Source organism: Chrysoperla carnea, chromosome 3 (genome assembly GCF_905475395.1).
Source record: "Chrysoperla carnea chromosome 3, inChrCarn1.1, whole genome shotgun sequence".
NCBI lineage: Eukaryota > Metazoa > Arthropoda > Insecta > Neuroptera > Chrysopidae > Chrysoperla > Chrysoperla carnea.
Genome location: NC_058339.1, coordinates 57,043,624 through 57,071,088, shown reverse-complemented (window position 1 = coordinate 57,071,088; position 27,465 = coordinate 57,043,624). Strand labels below are relative to the sequence as shown.

Sequence of the window (27,465 nt, the reverse complement as noted above, 5' to 3'; positions counted from 1 at the left end):
ATTGCTAATATCTCATGTATGACATGGTGAATCATCTTCTAATTTTAACAGCATGTGTATTATGAATTAAATATTTTATATTCTGAGGTTTGAGAAATTCTTGAAATATCACTTTCGTGTAGGTACTACCTTAAGCAATGCATCTAAGTAAGAGGTATTATAGGTGTTATATGAAATTGCAAAAATGATTTGTATCGTTTATCTGTTGTAGTTCATGTATTCAACTAAGAAACTCCCATTCTCCAAGCGTCTTACAACTATCTCAACGCATATCCAAACTTCAACACATGTATATAATCTCTCTCACTTAGATGCATTGCCTTAACGTATGTATTCTGTCATACTCGTGATATTTATATGCCTAGATGTAAATCGAACATTCTTTATATACTTGCTTTCATCAATAGACTAACTATTTGTAATATTTATAAAAAGTTAAACTCTTTTTATATTTTATTACTTAACATACAACAATGAATTTTTATAACACCTGTAGACTTATAGTTTATACTAATATAATAATTATGTATCTGATTGTTAATAGATGATAATTATTGGAAGTAAATAAAAGAACTTATTCAGAGTTTAAATAAATATAACTATTTAGATTATCTACACTGAAAAAAATTTAAAATAAATAAGAATGCAAAGAAACATTTTTCGTTACATTATTGTTAAGAAAACATTGTGTTTATATCCAAAACTTGTACTAAAAATTGTTTTTTGCACATTTTTTTTATGCTCGAGATTTCAATTTAGGTCGATGATGATTCAATTTCTAATTCATTTCTTTTTTCAAAGACATCAACTGATAATATTCGATGAAATTTTACACCACAATCATTAAAATGACCACACACATACAAAATATTAAATATTATGTATTGTAAAACAAACATTAGTTAATATAAAACATAACAATTAGAACTAATTTAATTATTCTACGTAATATACCAAGTAGACAAACCAGTGGAAAAACGAAGTATATTGTCATTCACATGCATACACATGGTCTGCTGCAACTAAAGCTAAGTTTACACGGCTTAGTTCTTGGAAGACTAGAGTAGCGAATCCAGTCACTAGATCTATTATTAATTTGGATTCGATCATAACTACACTTAGTCAGTTTGTTTACTCAGTTCAGTATCACTACATTTATAAATGGGAATATTTATAAGATGGCAGTTTGAATAGAATAATGCTGAGTTTACACTGTTCGAACTAGCGAAGACAGTAGCTACATGACAGCCTCTGCCATTGTATAAATTTATAATTCGAGTTATTATCAATACGAGTAGGACAGCATGTTATTTTCCATTTGCTGTTTCCCACTACAACACACTAAAGTTCTTCTTTATCAATGCTTATTTAATCTCATATGTCATTCAGTAACATAACTCCTCATATGGTAAGGTTGCGAGTAACTGTCAATTCGAAAGGACAACTATTGCGTGCTTTGTAAACCCGAAATTTGGAGTGCGAGATACTACAATATTGAGATTGTTGTTGTTTCTGTCCAACCACTTTCTACTACCTTCTTCCAACATCTCACACTACACCTGTCATTTTTGGTCCAGAGCAGGTACCAGCTTCCATACGAGCTGGATGCGAGTAACTGTCTATCTACTCTCAAGTTGCTACTATATACTGTGTAAACGTGGATTTAATCTAATCTTTCCGGTAATAGCGCAAAAACTACTTTACAAGTACTCTATTCCACTCAACATTTAAGGTGGATAGAGTTACTCGATTCCACCAATAGGGAATATTCATGAAATTTAAACTTGGTTCAAATATTTTTCTTCCGTAACTTTAATGACTGGACATTTCAACTAAACCATTATTTTAGTATTTAATATCTTAATAAAAGTACAAATTGAGTAAGAAAAATTCAAAATTTCTAAAACGGGAAATTCAAATTTTTAAACGGACGTGACATCATAGTATTGGCTTGTCAAATTTGTTGACATACTGTATGGCATTAATTACTTACATTTGGTATGATATTATATTAATTTCTATTATTCTACGGCTTTTTATTAGAAAACTGAATGATAACGAATGTTAATTCTATGTTGTAAATTCATTTTTTTAAAGTGCAAATTATACATTGAACTCTCACCAATTGACAGATGACGTACTTATACGTCATTAACAGAAAAGCCAAAAAAACTGTGTTTAAATATCTCAAAATTATGATGAATTTTAAATATTTTTTTACACTTAATTACAGCAATGAAATAAAATTATTTTAAAAAAAAATTCGTGTAAACCTGGCTTAAATATAATAAACAGTATGTTTGTTATTACAACACATGTGACAATAATAATTGCGACTGCACTTATTTATTTTGATTTACTATTGAAAACCATATGTCTATCGTGTATAAGAAAATGAATCATTGGGAAAAAATTTCAAATATTTTTGTATTAATTTTATCTTAAGAAAAATTACTACTACTAAGTGTAAGTGTCTGAAATAAAATCCTGAATAAGGCAGTTTGAAATTGAAACAACTTTTATATTAACATCCATCGTCCTCCAATTCGTGAGAAAATTTTTCGAAAATTGTTTTATAGAGAATACTAGATTGATATCCGACCGCTTCACTGGACTTAAAAGTAAAAACCACCGCTTTATAGCCTCCTTTCTCTCTTGATACACACAGTTTTCAATTTTGTTAAGTATAAAATAGTCATAATTAATATATCAGACAAGGTGGCCATGATTTTTACATTTGACATTTACTATTTTAAATTTTTACAGAATTCTTTAATTTATGAGGATTCAATATGATGATCATAGATCTGCTCCATCTATAATAATCATTTTGAACCATAAATTAAAGATTACTGTAAAAATTTAAAAAATGGTAAATGTCAAATTAAATTTAATTTTTTTATTTTATTTTTTTTAATATATCTTTATAAATTATAGTTCATGTCTTATTCTGATATATCACCGATATTGCTGTACAGTTTCATTAAAAACCATTCGCTAATTTTAGCGTGAAAGCGTAACAAACAAGCAAACTAACATGCTTACATTCACATTTATAATATATATGGATAGGGATCTATTTTCTCCAAAATTTTAATTTATATTACGTACGAGCTCTAAATTAATAAACCGAATTTTTACTTAAAAATAATTTTGTTGAGAATAACTAGATTTGGAAATTGAAAATTTTTTTAAAGACTTTTTCTCGTCTTGTGCCGATTTAATTGAAAAAAAAAAACCATGATAAATTATTGAAGCATTATTGAACTAATACTGCAAAATCTATCTAAGTATTGGTGCATGTTGCTACGCATTATGGATTAATGAATTTATGTGTAGTTATTGACTGATGATGATTTTATTCTTTTAATGAAAATTGTTTAAATTAGTATTATTAACCAGGTCGACAACAGAAATTGTTTATTATTAGACCGTGTATATTCAATCACATGGAGTAAAATAAATATTATTTATTGTAATAGGCCTAGGGTCAGGCAGTATTTTATTAAAAATTTAAGACGGCTGTTTTCAAGATGGTGACTAACAAGTCTTTCCCCTACAAAAAATTTTCATACCCAAACTTGTCTTTCAGGTGTCCCGATAATTTTTAATTACAAGTTAATCTTCAAATTGATGAATATCCATTGATTTTGTCGGGCACTCAACAAAAGGTATTCATCACCCAAAACCTTGAAAATTTTAATCATTAAAAGTGCTCTAAGATATTACTCCACACCACCATAAATTGTAGCTGACAGATTTTTAATTAATTTTCAATTTTCAATGATATATAATTTTTATTCTTTCTATTATCACAATAATGAATTAAGATTGACAAATTTTTCAGTACCCTAGTTAATAGGTCTCGAACTACTTTTCAAATTCTCAACCGTACTGAAATGATTGTCAAATTCTATACTTGGCCCTAAATCTATAATTATTTTTTGCAATTTAGATTTTTTTCTTTAAATGAATAATTTTATTTAATTAGTTTTTATGTTAGGTACTACTTTTTAATTAGTTTAATCTATGATACAAAAAATTAATATAATTTATTCACAGACGATTCGTTGCATTGGGTTTAATTTATTCTAATTTCTACAAAACGACTCTTTTTAATTTTCATGCCCTTGGATAAACTTTAAGATCAATATCAAATTTATTGATTATCCATGTTTAATTTATTTAAGTTCTGATAGTTCCTACGTCAAAAGTCTTCGATGGAAAATCAAGAATCGTCCAGGAATATGATTGACCGAGTATTATTAGTAAGAAACTAAAAAATATCAAAAATTATAAAAGATCAAAAAATGATAGTTCTATATTTTGGGGAATTAAATTATCTTTGACAATGTTTTATTATCCAATTCACAAACAAATTTTAATCTCCTTTATCGATACGATTAAAAAGATATTTAGAAATTTAAAATTTTTTTTCTTTCTGGTCTCTGTTTTGGAAACTAAAGAGTAAAGAAAACCGAAAAATCAAAATTAAGTGCTTCATAAAGCATGTCAAGTGATGAAAAATCCACATACAAAGATCGATTTCATGCCATTTCTAGGAAACTATTTATTTATCGATACTGATAGTCAAGTGAACTTAATTTTCGAGGCTTTTGACCTTAAATACACTACCAAATTTGATAATCGAATTATAGATTTGTTATAGTTTTAGCAAATTTTACCGATTAAACACTTAAATGGTTATTAATACCCAGAACATGATCGTTTTCCCATTTAAAGTATAGTTATCGAGGTATATTACTTGAAGTTCTTTGAAGAAAAATCAAGGATATTTGACCAAAAGTCCTACTCTGGTGCTAACATTAATTATGGATTTTTTAATCTGTAACAATTTCTAAAAAAAATCAGATAACTGTCAGTGATGCAATTATCTGTGAGAATAATTATCTGAAAAATCAGGGTCAAAAGTATGATAGATTATACTGGAAAATTCGGAACCAACAGGAAATTTTGAAATTAACTCTTGTGGCATCACATCAAAAGGTCAAATAATCACTAAATTGAGAAAAAAAAAAAAAAAAACGAACCTATTTTATTATTTTCTGCGATAAAAACCTCATTCTTGCTTTATCTAATAAAAGACGTTTCCCAATTTTTAATGATCTAGGGTTTAATGTAATTTTACTAATTAATTTATTCAAAATTTCAATGAGAAAACTCTTAATTATTTAGTGAAAGAATTTATTAAAGTTTATAAATAAAATTTTGTTTTGACATTCATTCAAAATATGAATAGAAATTGAAAATTCTATAATTTAATTGAAAATTTTAATAATATCTTATTTATTTTATGTAAATATTTAAGTGTTTTTTATAGTCCACCCATGTATTATTTCATTTGTAAATTTTATTTATCGATTTGTTATGTGCAGTAATCTTGACCTTTTTATTATTTATTTATTTTCTTTTGAATTATATTTTCTTAAATAAATTGATTTATTATTAATAAGTATGCGTTGAACGTTTGATTGAACGGCAATTTTTGTTTGTACTTGAAAATAAGTCTGGGTGTACACACTCAAATCTCCAGAAATCGAACAAGGTTAGGTTAGGTTAGGTTATATTGGCTGTCCTCGGAGGATACATTTAGGCTATGGAGCACATTGTGATACTATATATGTGTCTTACCACCTTTCCGCTGATAATTTCATTAATCAGCTCCTAAATTTCAGAGGCTGAGTGCACCTCCTTCATGCATATACCATGCACTAAACAAGCCCATCACAACTATTAACTAAATTAATTTTTTTCCGACGGCGGGAATTTTACGACGCGCCGCCCTAAGCATACCGCGGACGGAATTGGGTCAACAGGAGTTCAAGCCTGAATTGAGATTGTTGAGTATTGGGTTAAGCTTGGAAACCAAGACATGCCCAGTCTTACGTTAGCATCGAATGATGATATCATGTTCCAGGCTTGGATGTCAGATATTAAGACCAGTCTGACTTTCTGTTTTCGTCCAAGCCTAGGCGCAAGTAAAAATAATAATATACGTTTTTGCTGTAAGTTGAACGAACGCCTTTGCTCACACGACTTTTCTCTTTGCAATTATAACAGCAAAAAAAATAAATATAAATTAACAATTAGCTTAACTCATTAGCCTTGACAAAAAATTGAGCAAAGTTTACCAATCCAAGACTTGATTAATTAGCAAACCAAGGCATGATATCAATGACGATCCAATCTCAATTCTATCGCCAAGCTTGTGCTTTTCCTACGTAAGAAATTTTCTAACTTATGATAATTACGATAATTATATTAATTTTACAATATCTTAATTATTATTGATTTTACAATATCTTAATTAGTCTTTGTAATAAAGCGGTATGGTTTAAGGGCATTTTATTATGTATTCGATGATTTATTTATGTTTAAACCACTTAATTTAATTAAATCGATGTGAGTAACTCTATTATCTTCCAACATAATGTGTAGGAGAATGTGTGTAAAATAATTAGTAACATAAATCAGCTGTAATTATAGAATAGGATTTGTAAGCGAAGCTCACTTTTTTTTCTCTCACAGAATTTTGAATCTTATTTTCAAGAAATCTTCATTTAAAAATATTCTATTTAATAAATAATTAAAATATAGTATGTACTACCAAAAGCCTAATATAAATTAAATTAAATTAATTCCATTTAACTTTTTTTTTAAACTGAACTGTTAATTCCTATGAAAATCAGAAGTAAATATTTATTTTTATATAAAACAGCCAAATAAAGAATTTAAATTGGATTGAAAATTTAATAGTTTTAAGGATTTATAACACTATTGTTATATTTTCAATGGATATGCTTCTTCATAATAAATATTGTCTCACCTGTGTTACGGCTTACGTTTACTTTATAGATATACTTCAGTTTGCATGAAGTTATATCATTAAAAAGGTAATATTGAATTCGACAAGTGTGAAATTAAATGTGTACGCTACAAGCTTCGTAGTTCGAATTTTCCAAGTGGAAACTATTATTTATTTACTTACGTGGGATAAGTACTTCATACTATCTCTAATTTATACTGGTCTGGTAAATTACCTATAATAGTTGGGCATCCTATATGCAATGGCGGATTTAACAGGTGGACAAAGAAGTATTTGAATATACTTGGTATAAAAACGAATGAAACGTACGGTCAGTGCTCAAGAAATTGATTTCAAATATTTTCTACGCAGTAATTTCTTCAAACATACCTATTACTTTCGACAAAACTAAAAAGTAGGGAAAATATTCGATGAGAGGGTCTGAAATTATAGTTTCTAGGTCCCAAAAGTAAGGAAATTCTGTCCGCTGGGTTTTTTTCCTTTAAATTCGCCACTGCCTATATACAACCATTAACTACAAAAGGGTTTATGCTCGGATATTAACAGAATGTAACTGAATCAAGCGAAACAGCCGAATTTTATATAAAAAAAAACTATTTGACAATTTGTTTGAAAGTCTATTCTTTTTCGGTATTCTCGATATTTCTCTAGAATAGTAAGAGATAGTGTCTTTGCTATACGGCCCCAGAGGTAAGAAGGATATCACAGCATGACAATTTTATGTGAATTTTTTGTTGTTTCTTTTATGTTGTTTTTTAATGTTTAGAAAGAAAATGTATCCTTAAATTAATTCTTGTATTTGTACACAATATGTTTTACATAAATTGCATTGGAGTCGTAAACTGCAATCCTTTTTTTCCTACCATTAGATTTAATTCCTTTTTTATTTAAGGAGACGGTATAAGGTCGAACTTCATCCATCTGATAACCAGATGAGACATATATTTTATGAAAATTTATTGATTTTTAGACATTTCTATCATAGCTTTTCTATCTTTTCTTATTTTCGTAATTAAATTATCTTTCTTCTGATACCAATTTTGATTGGTTAACAGATCGATGTTGTTACCTATATTGACTTACCTGTTCATATGGTATGAACAGATATGCACGGATCTATTAACTAATCGAAATTGGTATCAGAAGAAAGATAATTTAATTACGAAAATAATGGCATAGGCGTACCTGTAAAAAACTATGATAGTAGTATTTAAAAATCAATAAAATTTGATACAAAATATGTCTCATCGGGTTATCAGATGGGTGAAGATCGACCTTATACCGAATCCTAAAAACAAAATGTTTTAAAATAAGAGTAATTGTTTTTGAAGACAAAATTTTTTAGATTCAGAATTTTAGTGTCAATTCTGTGTCGATATTATTCTATAATATATCTAATACATAAAATTACTGCATGTGTTAGCTAGATATTTTACAAATATTTTTTCATAAAAAGCAAGGCTCAAAAACCTTACGACTCAAATGCTTTTACATTAATCATATTGTACAAATTATAAGAGTGGTGTATATTCAATTGTTTCAGTCCCTACTTACATTTTATTATAAATGGGAATTGAAAAATAATGAAAGTTCTACCACATCCTCGTCATCAGCTTCTTGATCATTGTTTTCAACATTTTCATCCCTACCATTTCCGCCAATATCATCGTGTATTATTGTCTTATTTTTATTTGCATATAAAAAATAAATGTAATACAAAATTTTAAGTGTGGATGGTAAACTGTGGATGTTTTATTTAATACAATCGATCCTGCTATTTACCGATTCAAATTATTGAGGGTAATGCACATCGTCGTCCAAACGTTGTTCAACGACAAAGTAACCGTCGTAAGGGTGTACCTTATTACGAATGTGAAGCTGTTGTTATCACTACATTTTATTTCGTGATGATGCGTTATTCGGAAATTCCTCGCGATATATCCGGTGATAGTATATCAGCAATACGCGTTACAACAGAGGTTTGTACCCACACACATAAATAATATTTTTAGGTTTGTTTTATCTTATAATATTATACAGAAAAGTTTTTGTGCAAGGTTAGCTATTTATCCAAACTAAGAGTTTTTGAAATGTTCAAAAAATAAATAGCTTTTGTATTCGGTTTTGTGTTTGACACAACGGCAACAAAATGAACTCGAGTAAACTTGACTATTAAAAAATAAAATTTTCGAAAAAAGGAAAGAAAAAGAGAAATTATTAAGAAATATTTGAATTATTAAGAAATATTTGATCATGAATTCATAGAGATCGATTTCTTATAAAATTAAAATTTATGGTCTGTTCATATCCAAATTCGCTCCATTTATATAGATATAAATTATGTTTATGTTTAAAAAGAAAAAATACAAATAAATAAATCTGAGAAGTCCGGGTTCGAATGTATTTTTTTCAATTCTATTTAATTAATAAATTTTCATTTTTTCAGTTTTAATTTTTCAAAAATATGATCAATTATACAAATATTTTTCAAAAATGCACCAGACAGCTTTGTCGTTTTTGTAATTATTTCTAATTGTTTTTGTTTTGTGTTTTGGTATTATATTAATTAAAATGTACAATATAAAAGATAAAACAAACCTATTGTGTGAATCGCACTGATACAAAATTTATTATTTATTTTTCATTATCAGCTTTCTTGCTTTATTTTTACAAAATTTATTTTCCATGCGTTTCATTTTGTTTTTTTTTTTTCGCGAATATATTAAAAAAAAATTTAATTTAAAATTTGCTTTAATATGGCCTATATAGCGAGATGATTTTATTAACACAGTTTACCCTCTTTTATGTATTCTATACTCACTCATTCACAAATAATGTTATCATATGCGCACTTGAATGCCGAAACACTGTTGTAGTTGATAATGGATTATGGAAAGTGTTACATACTTTAGACTAGAGATTAATATAGGGTGGTCAAATTTCTTTTATTAACCCCCGACTAAAAAGAAGGATGTTATAAGTTTAATGTTTCTGTGTATCTGTGTTTTTGTCTGTAGCATCATAGCGTCTAAACGGATGAAACGATCGAGAGTGTTCTGAACTATGTTTCATGTGCGATTTTATGATCTTCAAACGACTGAGTAAATTTTCTTAAAACATAGCCTAGGACACTATCAATCAAATTAAATTTCAAAAAAATAGTCAATTCGATTCGAAGTCGATTCATACGTTTAGGAGCTACGATGCCACAAACAAATCGATCAGATATCGATAATCTATCAGTTATTAGATATCAATAGAATGTCTGTTTAATTTGATACATGGAATAATGACATTTTTGTTTGAAAATAATTTAATGTAACAGAAGGCCTTTTGTAACAACAATACTTACTATTTTTTATTGTAAACAATATTTTTGAATTAGCATTACAAAAACCACATCCAATTGTTAATTTTTGTGGATGTAAATATGTTTATCAATAATGTTTGAATCGTGTGTTTGAAAATCAAACTAAAATAGATTTTACCTCGAAGGGGCGTTAATTTACATGAATTCATTTTTAAGTAAAAATTTCAATGAATAAAATTTATTTTCAAAATGATATCTCATACCGTTTTGTTTTTATTACAATTTTAACAAGTATAAGTATGATACACCTTTATTATCATTTTTCGTCGCATCCTGGATGTTTTTACATGTAAAATATACATGTTTTTACCTTGGGTTTGTTTTGTGTTTCGACTTGCCCTGCTCGTAAGTGCTGGATGACAATGTTAACTTATTAAATTTTATTTTTATCTTTTTATGTCACTGCTTCGCTGGCAACATTATTTTAAACAGCTTTCAAAATTAATTTAAGAAAATTGAAAAAATTAATATTTATTACAAAGTCAATTTCTTTAAAACAAATGCATAATTAACTGCAGTTTATTGTAATAAATATTCCAAAGTTAATACTTTCTCTATTATAATGAATCATAATGATTATCACTTCTTTATTAGTAGATTATTGATATGATGGAGATGATAGAGAGAGGAATCATTAATAATGACACTTAACCTATACCCTAAAGATACATTCCTTTCATCTATCTAATCATCATAGGCTTCAATTAAATTTTTAAGTGTCCACTGTTTTATTGTATTTCTATTAGAAATCTGTTGGAGTTCTTAACAAATTCAGAAATAACTATTCTATATTTTTGACTGATATTAATTAATCTATGTTGTATAAGAACCTCCATGACTCGAATACTTTTAAACTTTTGAAGATACCGCATTTGCCTATGCTAATAAGGAGTCTTCCATTTTTTTAGAAAAAAAACGTGAATTTTTTTTTGGTATGATTTTTATTATTTATTGGGGGGGGGGGTATATTACATAGATTTATTTATTTTTTCGACTAAAAGCACATGTTTATCATACGTTGACAGTGATAGCTCGAAAAATCGATGGTCAGAAACAAAAAAATCAAAAAAAATTTTCTTAGTAATCTCGTCTTAAATGTCCCTAAATGTCAAAAGTCCCGAAAGTTCCTAAATGTCAAATTTAGTTTAATTTAAAAAAGCATAATATATTCATCATGTTTATAAATAAATAAATGTTTTTGTTTGTGAAATAAAGCAAAAATGTTTTTGACAAACATTAATACAAAAATGGCAATATATTATTATTTTGGGTAGATTTTGGGCATTTGGGGACTGGTTTTGGTTATTTTCAGCAAGTACCGAAAAGAGTCGATAGGTCAAATAGTTTTCTTCAGAATTTTGGAAACCGTTTTGTAAAATCAAATTTAAAAAAACCAAAAAAGATACTTTAGTAAGAATTTTTTATGTTTAAGTCCAACACTCCAACAAATTTTTAATAGTCTATTAATTATCAATGTACTTACCTATCATTAGTTAGTGATTCCTTGGCCATATAATAAGTCAAATAATTCCTCATAAATTTCTTTCGGGGCTGTGTCCACTACACCACCTAGCCCTATGATAGCTACGCCACTGCTTATTGATATCTTACTATACATATTACAATCTATAATGTGTTGAGTTATTATATTAATGATACTGTTACATAAAAGTAACATATATGGATGGTATTCATAATTATAATTTCTTTTACCACCTGTTACAATCTATAATTGTCAATTACATGAAGTGTATTGTAATAATTGATAATTAATACAATAATCACTTTGTATATCTACTATATTTATTAATGTAATACTTTCAAAGTACATCAGAATTATACTTTTTACACTGAAAAGTGAAATTATTTTAATTGATAAATAATATTTATCGTGAATACATAATATTTTTGAAATTCCAACGTACGATTCCAAAAATATGAAAGAAAAGCTATCCAAAAGCTATTTCCTTATAGATATGTTTTCTAATGGTGAAAATTCGTTTGGAAAAGCCCATAATAAAGGAAATATGCATTTAAAGAATAATACTTACGATTGCCGGAATTCGAAATTTAAACCTCCCAATAAGACTTACCTTTCCGTAACTACACTCGCCTAACTTTTAAGGAAGCCTGTTTTTTTAAATAAAAATATAATACCCCATGATATTAAGAGTTAACTTTTCAGCGGGTTTCTACTTTATAGTAATATATAATAATTGGATACTCAATATTAGAAATTTTTTCGTTTCAAAATGCTACCAGACTTTGTTCTCAAGTAAAAATGTGCGTTTTTCAGTTAGTGTGTAGATTTATCAAAAAACTAGCTTAATACCCGTCCTTCAGTCGTTATAGCCTTCACCTTCTTTGCTCTCACTTATCCCCTTCTATAACTCTCGAAATAATGGTAGGGATTGTTTTACACAGGTAAAATGTATATACACTGTATAAAATGTATCACAAAAGATGGCTATGAATTGTTTTACATTTACTATTTTTACAAAAGTCTTAAATTTATGATTCATAAATGGTGTAGTAAAATGTCAGATTTAATTTAATTTTTTATTTAATATATCTTTATAAATTATAGCTCATGTGTTATTCTGATCTATGAGCTATATTATTGTTAAGTTTCATTCAAATCCACGCATTAGTTTTTGCGTGAAATCGTAATAAACACACAAACAAACAAATATCCTTACTTTCACCTTTATAATCTATAGGGTTAGGGGTAGTAAACATTATCAAGTTGAATACTGACGTAAGCACAAAAATAAATGAAATGTTTGTTTGCAATGAAAATTGACTGGTTTCAAAATGAGTGTTGCGACTATATGTTTCATTCATTTAATAAGAAAATAATGAAACATAATTGATAATACTAAAACATCACTAATAATAAATAACTATTTGAAAAATTATGTTTTCGAATCCTACAAGTCATCGTTTAAAAAAAATGTGTCTTGACCGATAATTTCTATATAATTTTTTATTAGTCGACCGTGGCAAATTAATTACGTTTACGTTGTTGGCCATGTGGTCATAATTTATGAACTTGAGTAACGTGTTAGTTTTCTTTTTATATTATCTACGTGTGATATATAATGTTTTAAATATGATATAACTTTACAAAAAAATTACTTCAGAAGACGTTAATAACATCAATTTACATTTTTACATCATTAATATACGAACCAAAAGTTTAATAATAGTAAATAGAGTAAACGCTGAAAGAAACTTTTTTTATTACATTAATATTTTCTTGACTATGATGTAAATTTGAAAATGCTATAATTTAAAATAGACTAGACCCCATATAGAGCAGGCGCTAGTTAGAGTTGAGTGTGCAAAAATCGAGGATCGCATTTTTTCAATTGATTCTCTGTCAGAAAATCCGGATGTTGCCGGCAACCCTATTGATCCAAATTTTTTATATCCCTTCTCCTTTACAGAAAATGTCAAATGTCAATTTTTTGAATCAAATAAAGCTATTCGAGGTTTTTTTTGGTAATTTTACGTTAAACCGTTTTTGAGTTATTTACAGTTTTTGAAAAACTCTAGAAAAGTTATTTTCAAAGCTAAAAATAAATGAAAATAACACACTCAACTCTATCTAGCGCCTCCTCTAGTACTAAGAAATAATTTTAAAAAAATAATAACGAAACAAAAGGTGCACGCCTTACTTCAAAAAAATAGACTCTATTGGAATATTTGACCGTGATGTGTGATGTAGCGAGTAACCATTCTTAAATTTCTTAAAAGCGCCCCTAAATTATTCTTCAATTTATTTTGAAGTTTCCACAAGCATTTTCCTGCAGGATTTCGCGACATTTTTTCATAATGGTTTTGTACTATATTTACATTATTTGTTTTTACTATATTTACATCAGTGACTCGAAAAATTTTTACGATTAATTACGAAATTTTATAATCCCTAGGTTTGTTTATTTTAGTTTCCATGCCTTTTTTACAACAATTATGTAATTTAACGCAATTGCTTGGTTTAATTTAGTTTCTGCTTTCAAGTTTATTAAATTGGTTATTATACTCTGGTTATTAAATTTTTGTTTGTCTTTTGTTACAGATACCTGAAGATCTTTGTTATCAAAATAAATCACCAGGCAGTGATACAGATAACTCAGATTCACTGTCATTGTCTACTAAACAAGATAATAATGGACTTCCACTATTGCAAAAGAAACGTGATTCCAAAGCAAAACATTGTACATCCACCAAAATTATGGCATCATCAACTGGAATGTTATCAGAAAATAAAATACATAAAAAGGAAAAACAGTCACATTCATTTTCAAGCCCAACTCCACCAGCAATCACCGGTTACCTCAATTATGGGTTAGTAAAAGCAAGCTAAATTTATATTTATCTTTCAATGATCCATTTTCTTGAGATCAGTACAGCCAACTAATAATAACAAGATGACTATATCTTTTGGTGAAGGGGGTATGTACAAGTAGAAAGTATTTAATCGAAACCTGTGTGTGTCTGACACATACACTAACTTCGACCTGAAATTTCAGATTCAATGAAAAGCTCACTTTGCTTCATATTAAGAAATAGAAGAAAACTTTGAAATTTTAAGGATGTACGAGCGCCTGGGCAATTTTGGATAAAGGCCTGATTTTTTTTAAATATTAAGTTGGACTAAGTCTAAATCAGTTCTGAAAATGGGGGGGGGGGGTACTGACCGATTACAGTCAAAACTTGATAAGGGAGAGTTCAAGGGAGCACAATCTCATTCTCGCGAGTTTCTCTCTAATGCAAGTACATGGGTAGCGTTTCTCTCTTATAGGGGTATAGATAAGTAGCAGTCTCACTTACGGAGGTCCATGAGGGAAAAACGACTCTCTTACAGGGGCTTCTGTTTCTCGCTAATAGAGGTTTTGGGAGCTTAAAATGACGGGTCCTTTCTATTACTCCCACTTATAGAGTTTTTTCACTTATCCAGTTCTCACTTACCCAGGTTTGACTGAAAGAATTTTCATATATTTTTCTTAAGATTATATCAGTTACATTAAAAGTTTGTCTGTTGATTGGCTTACTGAATAAAATTTAGAAAACAGCGTAAAAGAAGTAAAAAGACCATGCGTTACTTAATAAATTTAAAACATTTAACCCTTCATTATGAAAGTTATTTTTTTTAAAGTATAATCTAGTAGATTAAATTGATAAAATTAAAACTACAGGAAGTTGCATTTATTTTAAAATATAATTTGTTGCTTTTTTTAGATGTTCACCAAATGCACAATCCAAGTCACAAAGTTTACCGAACCATGCATCCGCTACAACACGTGGATGTGATCAAGTCGTATTGGATGCGTTACGTGTGCCTGCTGAAGACTTTGCTAGTCAGTTGACACTACTGGATTTAGTTCCGTTTACGGCAATTGAACCAGAAGAATTAACGAGTTGTGGTTGGAATAAAAAAAATAAACTAGTCATTGCACCAAATGTAGTTGCATTCACTCGACGATTTAATCATGTAAATTTAAATTTTTCATTTACTAAAAAAGTAATTTAACTTACGCGCTGTACAAAAAATAATTGTACAGGATGTCTCAAAAATACGGTCTTTTTAATCATACAACACTTAAAATTATTAAGATACGGAAAAATTTCAAAAGCCAAAATACTGTGAACAAAGGTAGCAATCAGACATTTATAAGTTCAAACTTTTGTTACACAATTTCATCTGATATTAATTTTATTACGTTTTAAAATATTACTTGGAATTATAGTCCAATAAAATGAAGATTTAAACTAACATCAAAATGGAAGCATGCCTGCATTTTTGAATATAAATTCGTTTTGACATAAATTTGAAGTATACATAGTTAAAAAATATTGAATTCTATTAAGGGAGCTAACACTAAAAACTACCCACAAAATCACTTTTTTGAAAATATCTCCAAAACATACGAAGATATGAAAAAAAGTTTTGAATAAAAAATGTACATATCAAAATTTTCTATAAAATCATTTCTAATCAATTTTGACGTATTTGCAATAACAAAAAATTCTAAATTAAAGCTCATGATTTCTCCCCGGGAAATCGAAAAAACCCTCCAAAATTATGATTTTCAGTTCTATGGCAATGAACAATTCGGTGTCAAATATTATGAAAGATATCTGAAAGATATTTTTTGTTTTCAAATATCTCGGTTTCTATTGCAAATACGTCAAAAGTGATTAGAAATGATTTTAAGTGATTTTGGGGGTAGTTTTTAATGTTTTTCTACCCCCTTAATAGAATTGAATATTTTTAAACTATGTATACTTCAAATTTATGTCAAACGAATTTATATTCAAAAATGCAGACTTCTGTTTTGATGGTAGTTTAATTCTTCATTTTATTGGACTATTAATTTATCGCCATTAATCAAATATTAATTTATTCAACAGGTCAGTTTTTGGACAGTACAAGAAATATTATCCGGTAACACACCAAAACAACGTTCAGAAATACTGATACATTTTATTCGAATTGCTAAAAAATTGTACGATTTGAATAATTTACATTCATTATTTGCTGTTATATCAGCATTACAAAGTGCTTCTATTTATAGGTAAATATTCCTTTATTATTATTTTGTAAAATTCAGTTCAATAAACTGTGAAAATAATAATTATATTGCTTTTCATTTTATCATAATTTTACACTTCATTTGGCAATGATTATATCACTTTATTATGTACAGGGTTTTCCATTAAAAATGATTGAACTTTAAAATTAAATTAAAAAATTTGTGTGATATATGATACCAGCCAAATAACAACCGCAGGTCCTCTGGACAAAGCGATGTAATTAGTATTAGGAAAATCATCATGTAGCAATACATGCAATATTGAACAACGCATGAAAATTATTGAACTTTCTTATTAAAATGTTCAAGCAACTTACCAAGTCAAAATAAGTCGACTATTCATCGTTTGATAAGAAATTTTATATTAAGTCAAAGTGGTTCAATAAATAATTCAACAACATGCGAATGCCGAAGAAACGTGAGACTTGATCTTAAAACTGTCCATAAACAATGCCATCGATGGAATTGTATTTTTCGCATACGCGCCTTTCAACGAAGCTGTCGGCTACATTCGGCTCGTATCATGTATCTCATAAACTGCCTTAAAAAACTCTTTCAAATAAAAATAAATTTATATTATATCTTATATCTTATACACAGGTAGCTTAATTTAAGTGTAAAGTTCTAGCACTCTTGATGGAAAACCTTTTATAATTATTTAGTCAATTTGTTTTCTTTTGTTTTAGACTTAATAAAACATGGGGTAATTTATCTAAGAAAGATAAACAAACATTTGAAAGACTAGCCGAAGTATTTTCAGATAATAATAATTGGTCAAATTTAAGGGAACATATGGAAAGTTTGAAATTACCTTGTGTACCATATTTAGGTAAGTTTTTAAATAATTCAAATTTATTCAAGATAACGCTAGCGTTTACCTGGGACTTCGCTTGCATGGTTATACGGAGAAATAAAAATTTCAATAGTCGTGCTATACACAAAACATAGCACTTAGCAATTTAGAACGATTAATTCTAAATTGTTCATCATTTTGTGTACTTTTTCAAAATATAATACATATCTCGTAGGAATGGGATATTTTTCGGAATAAAAAGCTATATATGTTACTACTCTCTTTGTTTGCAAAAATCTTGTTGATCTGAAGTTCCGCTTTGGCTTCAAAGAAAGACTAATAAAAACAAACTGGCGTTTACAAAAAATCAAAGATGCTCCAAGTCTTCCAGAGAAAAAAATTGATTTTCTGAGAGTCTCCAGAAACAAGCATTTAATTTAAATATTGCTGATTAAAATTGATTTTGATTACTGGTATTTTCTTTTTGTCATAAAGAAAAAATTATGAAAACTAAACTTACCTTGCTTTTGTAAATAGATTTAAAATACATAAATAAATGCATATTTCTTGACAAAACCATGAAAGTATCGATAGATCCAAAACATCGAATTGATTAACTGCCTTAGAATATACCACAATATACATTTGGGTAGATTTTTGTAGTTTTAAAATTTATTAATTGTTTTCTAGGTCTATTCTTAACAGATTTAGTTTATATTGATATGGCACATCCACATTCAGGTGGTCTCGAATCCCAGCAACGTTTATTGAAAATGAACAATATACTACGTGTCATATCAAATTATCAAAATTCCGATTATTCACATTTGCCAATCTTGCCACATATACAACAATATTTAAAATCCATTCGTTATATTGAGGAATTGCAAAAATTTGTTGAAGATGATCAATACAAGTAAGTTTATATTTCAGTATATTTATTATATCTGGGGCTGGCGGAAATAATTCGAGTTGGGAAGCTTAGGAACCCGTTTTTAAAAGAAATTAGTTTTCTAAAATTAAAAGTTATTACGGATATAAAATTAGAGAAATTTACTTACTACTCTTTAAATAGTACTTTAACAAGTGGGCTCATTGTAAAATATATTTAAATAATTGGTTTTTATTGAATTTATATGAAATTAAAAAATTACACATGTACCTAATAAAATGACGAAACCATTTATAAACAATGTAATAAAGTCAATTGATAATAACATTTATGATTAATGAGGAAATACAATGAAAATTGGCTCACTCTACACGTAATTTATTAAAAAAAATTATTAAAAATTGTTTAAATTTTTAACAATCAATTCAATTATAATAAATTTCTAAAAATAAATTCAAATGCAATTTTAATTATTGTACTCAATTAATTGTTTCAGTTTAAAATAATTAGTCAATTATATTAACGTAAAATTAAAATCGAAGATGTTTGCATTTTTAAACAGCTCATTAATTCTTCCTCCTATTTAGGGAATGTAATTTTTTTTATAATTAAATGTATACGGTAATTTAGAAAAATAATTACTTTTAAGAAATGAAAATAGAAATGATTTTTCGAAGTCTCATCTAAAAAATTATCTTCCAATTAGTCTAAAAACACACCGGAGGTGGCTAAATGTAGAGATTTTTCAAAAACTTTTTCTTAAAAACATTAGAGTAAGAATTTTGTTACAATGGACTCATGTTGCCTTGTTATTAATCACTTAGCTAGCCCGTACTAAACACAGTTGTTTTCGAATTTGCTTAGGGTCGTATAAATTCAACTTTAAATGATTTCCTTTCTTTTTGTTCAATTTCGTGATATCTAAAACAAATCAAAATTTTTAATTGAAATCTAAATTCTAAATTATTGATTACATTTTCATCTTCAGATTATCAAAAAAGTTAGAACCACCATCACCTGTGAGCTCCTCCAGTTGCAGTTCCAAAGAATCAATACCACCAAAAGCAACTGTAGTCGATACATCCGCCATTGCGTCGTTAAATTTGTCACCTGCAAAAGCTTCATGTGGATCATTACGATTACATAATGCAGTATCACAAAGCGCAAAATTTATACCTGGACATCGGAAAAGTCGTAGCTTGGGATCTAAGTGAGTTGAAAATTTTTTTTAAATGATTTTTGTTCAAAGAAAATTCTTTTTTGTGTTTTGCAAATTTTTTATTCATAACAATTATTGTTTTTAACATTTTTGTATACATTTTATCATCATACTCAATTTGGTAAGTTCTACAGGACATACAACAATTACTTTTTCAATATGCAGATTTTTTAATTTATTCTTCAAGAGTTTTTAAATGAGGGAAATATTTTGTTAAATTTTGTAATAAAAATATGAACAAACACGGTATTCAAAAACATTTTGTATATACTCTACTTCAGATTCCGTAGTACAAGTCTTCCACGAAACTTTCATAAACAGGTGGGACCTTGTGGCACAATTGGTATCGCCCCAACCTGTGGTGGGTGAGTTATCTCTCTGTATATCGCAAATTTTAACCGTCCATTACGTAATTAAAAATATCTAATAATCATATTGGTTGGCATCGCATGATTGTTCAGTACAAATTGTAAATATTATATTTTGGAATTATTACTCTACGATTTTTTTTTTTAATTTTAGAAATTATTGCTTTTTTTTCTAAATTATTTTTAATTGTGAAATTTATAAATTAGTTTTTGTTTTCTAATTTTTATTTGCTCAATTGATGACAGTAGTATGGATTAGTCATATCATTTGAAAACAGATATAATTTATATTGTCTGTTTTGTATTTTTCAAACTTTTAAAATTAAAGTGGGGGAAAGAAGTAAGACGAGGCTTTAAGGAGTGAGTTCAATTCTAATAAGCTGTGATTAGTAAAAGAAAACCGTCTTTATTTTTTTCTAGGAAATCTCATTGTGAATTGAATAAATTTATATATAATTTTTTTTTGCTTAACTTTTAAGCTTATGTACCTACTGGAAGTTTATAGTCGTCAGATACGATGTATTAAAAAGCTTGTTTTTGACAAATACTAGAGATATATCCAACATTAAAGAATGTTGCAGTTAGTTAAAGTTAGTTACATCAAAATCAGAAAAAATAATTTTTTTTAGCCGTTATAAATTTGTTCTCCTCCTGATATGCACGAAAAACACATCGGTAGTTTCGTCCTTATCTTGTACTAATATATTTTTCATTATTTTTTGGCATGATTTTTTATTTGGTTTGAAATAAAAATATTGATTCCAAAGAACATGAAAATTCGCACGGTTTTATTTCCCTTCATGTTTGTAAATATTTTACATTAAATCATTTTCTTTTAGGATAATCAATAACAATATTTAACAAATTACATAATATAAAAATTATTTTTATTTATTTGTATCTAAAAATGGGTAAAATACGGATGTAACAATTGACATTTTGTGGGTATGTTTTATCTACTTGTAGTAATACCGCTTACCTGGTGAACAGTTTTAACCAATTTCAGGAAATTTACAGTTGGTTGGTTCTTATTTTTTGTCCGTAATTTGATTTTTGGCTGGAAGTGTAGTTTTTTAAATAAATAATTAAAAATTATTCGAATAGGGGATAATTCTGATGTCGAATTGGCCATATTATCCATAAAAATGTAAAATTAGACTGGATACCATGACAAAATTTGAAAGTGAAATTAAAATTGATTAAAATACGAAGAAGTTATAAGCAATCAAAGATTGCATTCAAAGCTTGCCTATCTACTTTTAGCAAAACAAAGTTTTATAATAGAATCTGTATGGCGATACCCACGTATGACGTCACTAGTGGGTATCTCCCTCTTTGTTTAGTTAGGAATTTTAAACGTTCATATCTTGCATACTAGTAAAGAATTTTTATAAACCAACTTCACTTGAGTCCGATCCCCTATTGTATTTTCTAAATAATAAACACAAAGTCTCTCATAACTTACTATTTAATTAAATCCTTTAATTAAATCAATGGTTAATTACGAGTCTACTAACACATTAAGTATTTTCTCCGTATTTTATCCATGGTTCATTCATATTCATTTTTACATATTCATAAAATCAATGGCATGCCCTTTTTTGTACAGCACTTTTGTAAGAAATTGCTTTTTAAAACAAAATTTTTATTTTGTATGCCTAATATGTGTAATAAATTGAAAATTATATTTCATGAATAATACTAATATTTTTATTGTATTTTTTCAGTATTTTTCATAAATGTCATCAACAGCAAGTTTCGGTTGATCTAAAAGATGGTTGTCCCAAAACCATACATTTGTTGGATGATTCTGTTATGGAAGAAACATTATCAATTGAAACAGATAGTATTGGTGAGACATCTTCAATAGCTACTATATCCCGTGTACCATCGTTTGCCAGTGAGGATCAATGTAATTTATTACTTCAGTCACTTGATGACGATGATTTATCGGAGGATGGCAGCGAAACGTCTATGCAAGGTTGTGTTCGTCGAAAAACTGTGTTAAAAGAAAATAAAAAGCCCACAGTATCTTCATGGCAAAGATATTGGATACAAATATGGGCTTCATCACTTGTATATTTTTCTCCAAAAAGTTTTAAAGGGTAAGTACTAAAACTAAATAATTCTTTTCTTACTAACATTTTTAACGGAATTTTTGATTTGTAGAAATTCACGATCCGATTTTAAACGGGAACCATGTAAAATGGTTGATATTGTAGGTTGGACAGCGGTTATGGGTGAAAATGCTTTACAACCAGATCTATTCCAACTATTGGATCCACAAAAAAGTAAGTATCGTGACGATATTCAAGATGCCATTAATAAAAAAATATTTACTTAATATTTATATTTATTTTTAGGAAATGTATATAAATTCCGAGCCGGTACAAAAGCGAAAGCCGAAAAATGGTGCCGACACATTCAACTTGCATCATCACAGACTGATCAGAAACCGCTACCTGCAAATTTAATGTTATTCGATTAGATTATAAGTAGAATTTAAAAACAACAAAGAATATGTTATACACATAAATAAATTATTCCCTTCCATGGCGTTTTTAAAAATTCTTAGTATCTCTTTAAGTTTTAGAAGATATACCATAAATGTTTTTTAAATAAAAATTTATTTATTTTTTTTCTTTTTCATATTAAATCAAATTTCTATGAATTATTTATTCTTAGCTTCTCTCAAATATTGCACATTGTAATTATAAAAAAATATTACTGGTACCTAAACGTTACAAGTTATACATTCAAAATTGATAATTTTATTTCATAATTCATTGATACAAAATCAAAGTATAAGGTAGTGTCGTGTCGTAAGAATTGAGTAAAGAATATCTATTGCTAGCTCTATTAAAAACCAAGCATATTTTACAATTTCTTAAAATTCCTCTGCACTGCATCAGTGCAAACCAATGACTAAAATTTTTATATAGTAGTTAAAGTATATAGCGTAATGATTTTAATTAAGGAACTCAAACAATAATATTTTATGAAAAACGACAAGTCATATGACAATTACCTTTTTAAAATCGTGTTTCTGTGGTTCGAGATGATAGTCACTAGTTATTGAATGTGTGATTCTTGGCTTAGTTAGGGGGTTGGTGATAAGTGGCTTCAACGCAGGCAATAAAATGTAACATTGTATTTCTTGTTAATAAGAAATCTTCAAAAAGAAAATCTAATCATTGCCATAGTATCCCATTTCTAAAAAAGCAAAACTGAGTTTATTATATTAAACACATTCTGAAAAATTATCTTGATTTGAACCATGAATTTTTATTTTTAAGGAATGAAAGTTAGAAAATTATAACCTTTTGATAAAATATTTTTATTATTAAGCAAGCTTAGAAAATTTATTGTACAAACATGATAATTTTTAAAATATTTGGAAATATTCAATTTGTCTCTTTTTTCCTTATAATAAGCAATTTTGATTCGTTTTTTTGTACCAAGCGTACTTTTCAGCATATTTTTGTTCCGAACATTAAAATAATAATGAATATTTTGAAGGAAATTTCTAAATATTAAAGTTTTTTTCAAAATAAATAATAATCCAAGCCACAAAAAAATAATACGGTAGCTCCAGCTTTCACGAAAATATTTTAAAACAAAGAGTCTGTAACTTCTATAAGTATATTTAATAAAATAAATATTACGCTTAAAGGTAGCTATGACTTCTTGGATTTTGTGATATAAAAATTATATAGTTCTTAGACGCGACAGGAAAAATCGTTTGCTGCTTAGCATATCCTTATTATTTTAAGGTTGTCATTATTCATTCAAATTAAGATGAAATCATTATAAATATCTCTTACCAGACTCCTAACAAAACAGTGAATCAAAATTAAGGAGATAGTCGAATGTGTACAAAAAAGTAAAAAATAAATAGAAGGGTATTTAGATCTGCCAAATTAAAAGTTTTATTTAAAAAACACTGTTGCTCGATTTTATTGATATTAGTTCTACTGGAAAAAAGTGCTTGGAGTCTTGAATCACAGGAACGAGGCATAATAATCCTAAGGAATCTGTTTCTTCTTTTTTAATTTTGTAATTTACAATTGTATACAGAATTTAAGATTTAATTGTAAATATATAAAATAGTCGTAATTTATTTTTCGAATATTTTTAGTTTCTGATATATTTTTTTTTTTAAATTATAAAATTTTTTAGTCAAAAATATCTTAAATTTGTGATATATAAAATATAAAATGAAGATTTTTTTTCTTTTTTCTTCATTCGATATAATTGACGTTGATATTATTATTACTTTAGTATATTTTGTATATAGCTGCTCCATTTTGTAAATTACTATTTGTTTTTATCTTTATTTTACATTTTAAAATATAAAATAAAAATACTTGTGCTTTCTTTTTGCATAATAATATGAATAAATTGCTTGTTTTATTTATCCTATGCCATTTATATTTGTGACATTTTTTTTTTATTTCTTGGGGAATAGCTAGATTTGATTTCCAGAATTAAAGGTAATCAAATATACCGTAAAAATTGAAATTTTCTCTCTTAAGAAACTTACAATAAACAATAAAGTGGTAGAATATATTTGTATTATTTGACGAAATTAACAGAACCACCCAGGCAGATTATGGTTACCAAATAAACCAAAACTTTGTTTAGTTGACGTGTTTATGAAATATAGCTCCTCTTTTCCTGATTTGTATTATAAGGGTGGTTTGGAGAAGTATAAAACAATTTGCCAGATAAAGTTATGGTTTATAGCACTTTGTGAGTTATACGGTGGTTGTGTGCTGGATTGTTAATTTCTGCTCTCTTAATTGAAAAAATAAAATTTATGTCCAATTTGATTTTATACTACGAGTGTTTAACGCAAATTTTTCTTCAGTTTTCCGTGCAACAAATAGTGCAGAAAAAGAGGACTGGTACATTCGTAACTCCACTCTCGTATTCAATTGACAATTTAACGCACTAGTTGTATAACAGAGAATATATCGGTAAAGTTTTACTGATATAGTCTCTCTTGTATAATTATGGATTATTATGGATTTATTCTACAAACCATGAAGGTTATAAAGAACAAACTGAGAATAAAACATTCAAGGTTAATAGACTTATATGAAATGAATGAAACCTTTCTAACGTAGAGACACTGCATTCTGACGAAATATAAACAAAGGTATCATGGAATTAACATCATTCATTAATTATTCGACATCTATCTAGAAAATAGATGAATTCGCATCCTTTTAGCGCGTCTACTTCATGAAGCAGAGACAAAAGTTCTATTATGTATACACATTTCTTATAGTAAATGTTAGATGGCATTATTGATTCTTTCATATATTTTTCATTCGAAGAACACTAATAAAATCACAGATTATAATTTTTTTAAATTAAAAACTAATCTGTGAATAAAATGAAACTTTGATAATTAAGGTTTCATATCTGCTCAGAGCTCGCTTGAGTAAACCGGATAAGAAACCATCACACGTCCTCGAATAATTTATACCATTCTTTGTTTCGGGCAGTACGTCAAAAAACTGTTCAAATAAATAATATATCTCCAATCTTTGTCAAACAGTGCTGTTTGAAAAGCGAATCGGTAAAAATATCTATTAAGCTATTTGCCAAGATTGCATTGAGTATTGAAAACAAGCTCAACAGATGTGGAAAGAAGGATGATCAAATTTCGTATACTCTTCCGCTGACACTTTTTGAATATTAACCATGATAATGTATTACCGAATATTGATAGAAATGTCCTAAGAATTTTATAATATATTAATTTGTCCAAGGATTTGTATAGTTGTATCATAAATTTCAATGAAGTTTTTACTATTCGCGCGTACAGGGTGACGCGAAAACTACATGTTTTGGTTAATTAACAATTTTTTAACACCATGAAGGATGAAGTTATTCGATAAACGAAATATTACTTACAATTGAATAGACAAGGATAAATAAATGATAGATTTAGTGTCATCAAAAGAATTGTAACTTCTTACGAGCGTACATAAATACGTACATCCTTTTTTTCGGTATTCATTATAGTGTTTTCACAGTACCTAAAGAAATTTTCTTCACTCACAATAATATCCTGTTTTTAAAATTTCAAAAACCTGTGTCTAGTACAGGACACAGGTAGGTTAAGAAATTTCATTATTTTAACATATACCATTTGATTGAAGTAAATTATAAATTGGACCAATCTGTGTAAAGTTTAGCTTGCTTTACGGAACTCTAATAATAACTCCATTGTCCGCCTGTCTGTTTGTCATCTGGCTGTATTTCATAAACCGAAATAGTAAGGCAAATACAAAAACTAAGATGGCGCGGGCGATAACAAAATCTACCATATTCCAAAATGGCAGTCTTGTAAGTATAAAAAAAATTTCGATGTTATAGCGCCTCCCTCGTTTCTTTTATAAAAATATAAAAATTGTACATATCTTGTAGGATGGTACGGAACCCTGATGGTACAATGTCCGCCTTACACTTGTTCGATTTGCTTTAAAACAATAGAAATTAATTATTTTCTATGTAGTTTGTTGGGCCAACTATTTAAAATGTTTGTTACTCCGAGTCGAAATTTATGAAAATTCATTTTTCATTAAAATATTTTAAATTAATTAATTTTGCTTTTTCCGCTTAGTAATCTTGTATTTTTAATGGAAAAATTACAATTTTCAATGAAATTTGTTTTAAAAGCTATTTAAACTTTTAGTGCAACAACCGAAAAAACATTCAATTATGGTTTTTTAAACAATTTCCTTTTTTTTGGCCACCGTTTGATGGTCATGTGATGATATCAATCATATAATTTTATAGTTTATAGATATTATATCGTAGGTACCATTTACCAAGTATACAAGTTTATATGTGTCTCATGAGACAAATTGAACAAACAATGCTCTCTCACTATGTTTAGTTCTAGTCGAATTAATAAGCTCGAAAATGTTGAAAACCTATCGGACAGTACTGATTTCAAAAATTATTTTTTTACGTGTTCCTTGGAGCTTTAGGAACATTTATAAAATTTTTCCAGTATTCTAGGATATGGCACGTAAACAAATCCATGAACTGGAAATGTCTGCCAATAATGTGCAACATTTGTACGGTCGTTATGGATGTTATTTGGCAAGCGGCAGAAATTTTTTTCAGTTTTTACATTTTTCTTACTTTGTTTTACAGCAGTTTTCAGGAATTCTCCCACGTTTGATTTCAAATTACCGTCATACTGATAGTCTGCGGTGTTTGCCACTATTTTTCCATAAAAGTATATGTTAGGGTCTACTTTTTTTTAGCCACAATAAAGTTTTGCCTGCCACAATTTTTCCCAGTTTATAAAAAACGAATGCTTTGACTTACCGTTGCTTCCAGACGGTTAGGATC

At 27.9% G+C, this 27,465-nt stretch overlaps 1 protein-coding gene across 3 annotated transcripts in view; it reads left to right on the top strand.

Annotated features, from left to right (window-relative positions):
* The window catches only part of LOC123295574 (ras-specific guanine nucleotide-releasing factor RalGPS2), an 86,723-nt gene extending 63,332 nt beyond the window's left edge, over positions 1-23,391 (top strand). Inside the window, exons 1-11 of one of the 3 annotated variants that reach the window (XM_044876977.1) lie at positions 8,653-8,826; positions 14,299-14,567; positions 15,462-15,714; positions 16,635-16,798; positions 17,503-17,645; positions 18,300-18,525; positions 19,490-19,711; positions 20,002-20,085; positions 21,816-22,193; positions 22,258-22,379; positions 22,452-23,391. In XM_044876977.1, coding sequence (XP_044732912.1) covers positions 8,755-8,826; positions 14,299-14,567; positions 15,462-15,714; positions 16,635-16,798; positions 17,503-17,645; positions 18,300-18,525; positions 19,490-19,711; positions 20,002-20,085; positions 21,816-22,193; positions 22,258-22,379; positions 22,452-22,576 — 2,058 coding nt within the window. In that variant the 5' untranslated portion in view covers positions 8,653-8,754 and the 3' untranslated portion in view covers positions 22,577-23,391. Of the gene's footprint in view, positions 1-8,652; positions 8,827-14,298; positions 14,568-15,461; positions 15,715-16,634; positions 16,799-17,502; positions 17,646-18,299; positions 18,526-19,489; positions 19,712-20,001; positions 20,086-21,815; positions 22,194-22,257; positions 22,380-22,451 lie in introns of those variants that run through there. The other 2 variants (XM_044876978.1, XM_044876979.1) reach the window with 2 other exon arrangements.
* The last annotated feature ends 4,074 nt before the right edge of the window (positions 23,392-27,465 follow it).